This window comes from Chionomys nivalis, chromosome 14, assembly GCF_950005125.1.
Source record: "Chionomys nivalis chromosome 14, mChiNiv1.1, whole genome shotgun sequence".
Lineage (NCBI taxonomy): Eukaryota > Metazoa > Chordata > Mammalia > Rodentia > Cricetidae > Chionomys > Chionomys nivalis.
Window position 1 is genome coordinate 39036646 of NC_080099.1, and position 8630 is coordinate 39045275.

Genomic DNA, 8630 nt, shown 5'->3' on the forward strand with positions numbered 1-8630 from the left:
TGGTGCAAGTGGATGACATGCTGTCGTCTAAGGAGCAATCTTAAACATGACTAAACGTTGGGCATGAGAGACAGAGAAAGAAAGAGAGAGAGAGAGAAACAGAGAGAGAGAGAGAGAGAGAGAGAGAAACAGAGAGAGAGAGAAACAGAGAGAGAGAGAGAAACAGAGAGAGAGAGAGAAACAGAGAGAGAGAGAGAGAAACAGAGAGGGGGGGAGGGAGAGAGAGAAACAAAGAGAGAGACAAGGAGAGAGACAGAGAGAGATAATGGTGAGATAAAATTGCAGATGTTGGTAATTGGTAAAGAACCATCAAGATTAATAGTAAGGTTTTGGTTAGAGCAATTACTTTGAAATAAAAAGAAATAGGGATGAGAATGAAGAAAAATATTTAAGGGTGCTAAGTGATTAAAATGTAGCACAGGGCATGCCATATTTGAAATGTCTATAGGATGTCCTGAGGGAGATATCAAATTTCATATCCCCAAATTTTCTCATTCATGAAAACCAATACCTTCACAATGTCCTGCATGCCCCTTCATGACTCAGGCCCTTACTGTTTCCTTCACATCCCACCCCACTGTCCTCTCTCACTTCCCTCAAAATGAACTGTCATGCTCAGAACCTAGCCCTGACCATTTTCCCTGCCTGGGATGGATACTCATAGACTTGCCCATAGTTAACTCCTTGCTTCCTACTGTTTGTTTGCCACCTATTCATCAATGCCTATTCTCACCACTTTCTCATAAATAGCCTTACCTTTCATGAACGTCTCTCTAATCCTTTCCATATATTTATCATAATCTGATTTTTATAACCTTTTATTTTTGCCTATTTTATATCTCCCTCAACTAAAACATATGGAAGCTCCATGAAACATAGAGTTCCACATCTTTTTTATCCACTGGTATGTCTCAAAAGACGGGTAGTGTTTAATGGTTCTGAAGACTTGGAGAATGTTTAGCATCTGAACGGTTATGCTACTGGTTAATTGAAACATTAGTCAGTCACCATTTGGGAATGTTGACATAAGTCAGGTACTGAGGTCAGACAAATGACTTAATTATTTTGTAACAATAGCTAAAGTATAAATATTTGTATTAAACTCCAATTTCCTAAAGATGATGTAAGCAGAACCATATGACATCTATGCAGAAAGTGTCCAGGGCTGTGAGAAAAGGACACCAAACTTGTTTTTTTTTTTTTTTAAATAAAAGTCCAGCTCATTTTAAGAGAGCAGTAACCCCACATTAGTGCTGCTCTAAAATATGTTCTTTATTATTCTAGACAGAAGAAAACTTACCCTTTGTGGCAAAGGGAGACATTACTTCATTTGTCAAGACTGCTTGCTGTACAAACACCCTGGAAAAGATAGTCTGAAGCAAAGTGATGAGTATCTCTACTCATGAGACAGGCAGAAACATGGAAGAAAATACAGACATAACACCCTGCATGGCGGACGCTCAGTACATAGCAGATAATGCAGGATCAATCCTGTGAGTTAGTTATTACTATGATATCAATTTTCAAATGCATAAATCGAAGCAATCAGAAAGTGAACCAATTATCTAAATGCCTGCAACTACTCTAGTAAGCACTCAAAGCCCCAGGACAGGGAACTGGGACATAGAACAGAGACAGTGATGAAGAGAGAGACAGAGGTAGAGGTAGAGACAGAGACGGAGAGACCAAACTGGAGACAGAGAGACAGGGGACTGAGCCCTCTTTATCTTTTACCCCACACTGCCAGCAGTCTATCAAGTCTTAATGGATGTACAGTGATGGAGAAATGGGGAAAACAAAACACAGGAATGGAAGAAAGGAAAGAAAGGAAAGTGTCTTTGAGCCTATCCATTCAGAGGAGACAGGACCTTTGATTTCACCTACAGATAAGAAAACCAGGGCTCGGGAAAGGGGGGAGGATTTCTCAAAACCTAAGAGAATGTCAGGAATCAAGCTAACTAGCTTTTCCTGGCAGAATTTTAAGTCTAGCCTTTCCTGCCCCGTTTCTGACTCAGATAACATTTCCCCAGCTTAGAGGCCTCACATAGTCAATCAGTAACCAAGGATAACAGCAGAGTGGGTGGAGCCTGTGTTACCATCTGTCTATAAGACCTGTCTCAGTTTCTGAAGAAAAGCACAGCACAGAGTTCTCCGGGCCTTTGCACCTGCTTCTGCAACCATGAAGGTGGCGATTATCTTTCTTAGTGCCTTGGTCCTGCTCAGTTTAGCAGGTAGGTGTGTTTGCATATTCTTCCAAAATTAGTAAAGAATTTTCATCTGTGGCTTTAATGAGTATATCTCCTGGAAATTTAGGTAGTCTGGTGTTAGCTCACTAGTGTCAATGAGTTGAAATAAAATCAATGGAGTCAATATGAAAAAGAAGCATTTCTAGTGTCAATTACGGAAAGAAGCCATTTTTAACATAAATGAGGAGAGGATCTCTGGGAAGACGTGCCCAGAGATAGTCCATGGCCTGATCGAAAGACAAGGCTGCTACTTTGTTAGGGATGTGGAAGAGAAGAAGGGGTTTCCATCTAAAACACTCTTCTAACTCTGTAAGTGGCTACTAGGCTCTGTAAGGCCAATTTACAAAATTGAAATTCTCATGAACTTGCATAAAATGGAAAACAACAACTGCCGGTTACTTTGCATAAAAGTCATAGTTTGAATGATTAAAAGTTTTATGTTTGGTCTGTAGGCAGTTAAGAAAGAAAATATCCTGTTTGAACAGATGAAGGAATCCTCATAGTCACCATGAGAATGTTGGGAAATGATCCTGGTTGAGATGGGTTTCGGTTTTGTAACTGGCATTGTTGAATACTTTCACCTTCCTGCTGATCAGACAGAGCTTTCGACTAGAACCACGTCTGTGTTTAGCTAAGAAAGGGAAGACCACTGCTTACTGTTTTAGATAAATATTTATGGAAGAAAAGAGTCCTTTGTTGCACCTCAAGCCTAATAATTAATACAACTAGATGCCTGTAATGAGCCCCTGCTCATCAATGTCTAGGCTCATTTACATTCTGGATCTAAAGGGACCCCAGCAGCCTCATCTTCTCTGATGAATCCCAGAGATCTTTTTCATTCCCTTAGAGATCATTGGCTGACAATTAAGTTTGGGGAACATTTCTCCTGTGGGGGCTGTCAGATTAGATTCCTTTCTCTGGAATGCAAGTCTACATTCACATCTGCTTTTGTAAAAATAACTTTTGGAGAATATAACTATATCATTATCCCCTTCCCTTTCCTACTTCCAAACCGTCCTGTATACCTCCTCGCCCTCTTTCCAATTCAGTTTACTTTCATTATTGTTACATATATGTATAAGCATCATATGCCTTGATGTCAGAAGGACTTGCCTTCTGAAGAATGGAGTCTTCTGCACGATGTGAATACATAGTAGACAATTTGGACCTTGAGTCAGTCAGTGTAAGGCACCTGTGGGAAAAAGCTCTTTGAGAACTAATGCTGAGCTGGCAGAAGAGCCCCATTTCCAACACTATTTACAAAAGGAATTTAATTACAACCCAAGACCTGATGCCTATTTCCCATCCTGCCATCCATGCCCAGAGGTGCGGATATTTATAACTCACTGACTGAGAAGAAGGCTCTAGTGGACGCAGAGAGAACACTGATGGGCATCCAGAGAGTGACGGAATGATTAGCACAAAAACACTTCAAACTCTGAGTACAGAATTTCTATTCTCAAGCAAGTGGATCAATTTTTTTTAAATGCTCCATAACAGTCAAAATCTTACTTAATTCTAAGCAAGATCTTAGCAAGCAGAGAGTGGAGAAAATCGATCCAGTGTCCTTGAAAGTCTGTGGAAGTAAAGAGATGGGCAGTGAATGGTGGAAGCAGAGAAGTCACTAGAAAACTGTATTCTTTGGTAAATAAGAATAGAATAGCTCTGGCTTCTTTATCTGGGATCCAAGTTGACATGTTTGTATTTTCTAGGTAACACTACAGCTAACTTAGTGGGAAAACAGGTAAAGAGAATTTTATAATTTCTTATAATTTATAGTTTCTTAATTGTCTAATTTCCTATACAAGCTGTTAGAGAGGTGAAAGAAGGGTCCCCAAGTATTGATCCATGAAGAATGAATGTCAGCAAAACAGAGCTGGTGGTCGATGTCCTGAAAAGAGGAGGTGATGTTGTAGCACCCAGGAGCTGGAATCCAGGGTCCAGGAATCACCAGATGATATGACTTTAACTCGATTCATCACTACGTGGCTCTTCCCTTGAGGGAGAGTGAATAACAACTTTACAAGACAGTTATGGGGTAGATCAATGAATGGATAATTGATGGTTTCGATTAAGGGGTGGGACTTTCCCAATAGAATAATGCGTTTACGGAAGGGCAGTGCACTATGAAAATAGTCTCATGCTAATCGGCAAGGAAGACTATCCTGCTAGCAGCTGGCCCTACGGAAGTCAGCACACCAGGAACCGGGGGCTTGAGTGTTGTCTGCCTTCTCATATCAAACCTCCCCACAACACCATGACCCAAGTTGGGAACTGACATTATCCTAATTTGTCAATGAAGTGACTGAGATCAAGGGAGGAGTTAGTGGACCCGTGATGGCATATAATGAGGAAATGGCCATAACTTGAGTTTAAGTCAGGTTTTCGTATTCCAGGGCAGATTTCTTTCATTGTTGTTATTATTGTTTTCTTGTAAAACATTCAGCATCATGATCCTAATTGAAAAAAGACATTTTTTAAAAAAATGTAATATTTTATTATGAGATCAAACATTTAGAAATGATAAAAAAAAATGACTGTTCTTAATTCTGTTTAGGCCAATTGCAATGGTGCAACTATGGGATGTCCCAGGAATTATGACCCTGTGTGTGGGGCGGATGGAGTTACTTACGCCAATGAATGCAGTCTGTGCTTTGAAAACAGGTGAGGATAAAATCTAGTTTATAAGTATTTATCTTAACTTTCTTACCGTTAGAATTTTACAAATGTTATTATCCTCTTGAAGCCTAGGTAAATAAATAAATCTTTCTTTTCATAAATTTGGTATAATATGCTTTCAAAATTGATAGGATGATAAAAGCTCTAATTTTCTTAGCAATACAGCTAATAGTCTAGATTTTCAAAATGCCTAAACATACAAAATATTTTTGATCTGAAAAAATAATTCTTGACAATAGTTAAAATTACATTTTTCAATGTTCCCCCAAAATCAACAAATGTAAATTATACAGGTTTTAGTGAACTGAAATGTATTTTATAACATTTATAATTATGGGAATGAGATCTAGCCTCAATGTAATTTAATTTTATCATGCGATTAAGGTTGGGGAACAGGAATCAGAGTCGGTAAACTGGGACAAACAAATGTGTCACAGTTTGTTTTCTTATGTTATGACCGAGCAGTTAGAACCATGTGCCAGTCATTATGCTAGACCCTCCCTCTTTCCCATGCACTTGTGACAGAAACAAACAAAGCATACAACAGCAAGCCCACTTCATGAGCACATGCAACAACTTCTCAGCTGTGGCAATCAACAGCAAGTAGTGTATAAAGTGCCATGTGACCGAAGCAAAGATGAGGATGTTTTCTAACTGAAAGGTCCAAGAAAGGTTTACTGAAGAGGATGCTATTTAAATGATGCTCTGAGGTCCAACCAAACAGTTGGGACCCCGGATGTGACAGGAAATACTTGGATATTCTAGAACTGACTCCATGTTAAAGACTTCAGTTCTGGCTCACGTGAACTGTCATCTGTCCTCTGCATGAATCTCTTCTCTATAATGTGAATTCTCTTCTGGGATGGCTCTAAATGATTTCAGAAAACTCTCCGAGTTTGTCTAGGAGTGTAAACATTTTAGACCCCAAACACTAGGCAGTCAGCTTTATGGTAAGTGTGCTTCCAGTGTGTAAAAGATGCCAGAAATGACAGCACATGCCTGCCACCCCCACACCGCAGGCCAAGGTAGAAGAAACCTGAGTTCTAAGCCAGTCTGCTCTTTCGCTACACAGGTTGAGGCCCCAGCTCAGATGTTAGGGGAGGAACAGGAGGAACCACTTGTTAATTTTCTCATGACCTATGTTGTTGACACTAAGGTCAAGCATCATTATTTCCATCCACGGGGAGGAGGAAAACCCCACAACACCCTTGAGACTTGTGAAATCTCCAAGTGTAAGCTCTAAAGTCTAAAGGCCTCTATTTAGAGCGAAGCATTCGGAAAATATGAGCGAAATGCTGAACATGCTCTCCTTTGACCTTTAAATCTACGGATTGCAATTTGCTCTTTGTATTCTTTCAATTACGGGTAAATGCAAGAGGCACAGCCAGCTCCCTGAAAGCACAACATTTCACCCTGTGTTCAGAAATAGCACTTATGTCTCAAGATAGGCTTGTCTTTCTCAAATGTAAACGATGTTCTAAGGTTTCTGTAGTGCTTTTGCTTTGACTGCTCATTAAAAGTCACACATATAAACAACAAAAATGGGCTCAGCTGGATATATCTATCTATTTGTATACATGCACACACACACACACACACACAAGGAATAATAATCAAAGAAAAAGAGGCTATCAATTAAAAAGTGAATGGGTAATGAGGGTTTGGACAGAGGGGGCTTGGGAAGGATTAGAGAAAGAAAAGGGAGAAAAAAGTGATGCAATTATATTTTAACTAAAAATGGAAGTTTTTTGAAGTTCAAAAATGACCTGTGTGGTAACTCTTACTAGAGGCAGATGCTGACTCTAAATATTGGAATTTGAGATGCTCAGAAAACAGCAGACAGGCCTTTGCTATGATAGGTCCATGTGTATCAGGTGCCTGCCAGGTATGTCAAGTCAGGACATTATATGTCTTCTATGCTTTCTCAGCTGACAATTCTTTCCTAATCAAGCAATGATGACAGAACTTTCTGTGGTGCTAGAAATGTCTTATGTCTGTGCTGGCCAATCCATAGCCACTGGCCACCTGTGCTGGTCATTGGCTCTGAAGCACCAACAGTATATTGAGAATCTGAAGATTTTATACTGTTAAACTTTTAAGTGTTAATAACCTTATATGGCTAATAGCAGAACGATCCTCAATGAATAGCACATCTGTAAATGCCAGGCTTATGGAAGTGACTTTGAAACTGGCACCATCCTAAGTTGATGTTAAAGGCAAAATGAAGAAACAATGGGTCCAGAAAATGTCCATGTGAAAATGAAGAGAACCACATCTTCTCCAACAATAGAGAAATAAAAAAAAAATGTGTCTTGCCAGTGTGATCAAGAAAGCAATGGCTAGAGAGACAACTCTAGAAACATTCTTGTAACTAAGGAACAAGGTTGTAACTAACAGGACTGAGGAGCATTTAGATCTGGCTCCATAAAGGTAACACAGGAAGGGTAGAGAAGATACTATCTTAAGAGGAAGGCCTTAGTATTGGCTGCTCTTATGAGACTCAAGATGGCCTGACAGATTCAACCCCCATCATCTAAGATAAAATGTTGAACAATTAGAAGGACCTGCTGTAGCCTGAGTACCAGCTAAGATTTCTGTATGATCACTTAGTATTCAGCATCAGCAGTAAAAAAAGCAGGGCTGAATTTGAGATTAATTTCAAGGGTTCCCAGTGCCTCCCCATAGGTCTCTAAACAGCAATGATAGGCACTTTTCTATTCTGTTGTAACCCTTGTGAATATAATAGCAAGCAGCAAATATCCATTGAATAAGTAGGTGAATAAATGAATTGGGGAAAGAGAAAACTGGGAATAAATCATATGCTTCTCTTGTTAAAAAGTGATTTTTTGAAGTTTCATTGTCGTTCTCTCATGGTCACTTATGTGTGCCAATAAAATGCAAGCTGACCATATCCTGTTTTCTTCCTTTCTTCTACAGGGCCCGCCAGGTTCCTGTCCTCATCAAAAAATATGGACCTTGCTGAAAGTCAAGATCTTGAACTCTGCTAAGACTACCATGATGCTTGACTAGCCTGTCTATTGAATAAACACAAAAAATAAATACCTTGTTCCCGAAGCTTTCTTCTCAAAGAATGGGTGAATACCTTGAGGACAGGGAACATGGGAAAGACCCAGACTAGACTAAGCTTCGCCAGGTAGTTCATTGTGCTTGTAAAACCAGACATTACAGATAATGACAATACACAGTTGAGCCAAACAAGCGTAATGAGTAGAGTTTGGATCAGAACGAAGACAGTATCCCATGCCATGCCCAGGAAGTATTCTGATAAGCAGATAGGGGGCTGGCTAACAAGGAAATGACTGTGAACGTTTTGTGTGGCTCACATTGCTTCTTTGTGAGCCACTATAACTTTTCAGGGTTACTCTCGTCCTGTGAGGAAACTTAGGAAAGAGTAAAGTTGCCTGACATCACACCACAGCAAACAGGCTGCAGGGCTGCTCTTTCAAATCGGGGCTGACGCTAAGGTCAGTGCTCCTGCCCTGAACCACAGTCACCTCGCATGGATTGTGCCTTGACTTTCTTCAGTAGGAATTCTCGGTAATATCCCCTTAAGATCTTCTGTGTCTATATTCAATAATAGTAAATAAAGTAGAAACAAGGAAGTGTTCCCAAGAGGGACATATCTACAACTACTTAACAAAAATAAAAGGAGAAGCAGTTTGAGATTCTGAGTTTCTAAAAAGT

General features: G+C 39.8%; 1 protein-coding gene across 1 annotated transcript; it reads left to right on the forward strand.

Annotated features, from left to right (window-relative positions):
• The first annotated feature begins 2135 nt into the window (after positions 1-2135).
• On the forward strand, positions 2136-7967 carry Spink1 (serine peptidase inhibitor Kazal type 1). Its single transcript, XM_057789230.1, has 4 exons — positions 2136-2231; positions 3959-3990; positions 4804-4910; positions 7863-7967. Exons 1-4 carry the CDS (start codon positions 2180-2182, stop codon positions 7906-7908), a joined length of 237 nt encoding a protein of 78 aa, XP_057645213.1. The 5' UTR covers positions 2136-2179; the 3' UTR covers positions 7909-7967.
• The last annotated feature ends 663 nt before the right edge of the window (positions 7968-8630 follow it).

Bases quoted from the DNA above. Each gene is read 5' to 3' on its own strand.
- Spink1 (XM_057789230.1), top strand. From the start codon at position 2,180: ATGAAGGTGGCGATTATCTTTCTTAGTGCCTTGGTCCTGCTCAGTTTA. The intron at 3,991-4,803 runs GTAAAGAGAATT...AATTCTGTTTAG, and splicing joins CTAACTTAGTGGGAAAACAG to GCCAATTGCAATGGTGCAAC. The intron at 4,911-7,862 runs GTGAGGATAAAA...TTTCTTCTACAG, and splicing joins AGTCTGTGCTTTGAAAACAG to GGCCCGCCAGGTTCCTGTCC.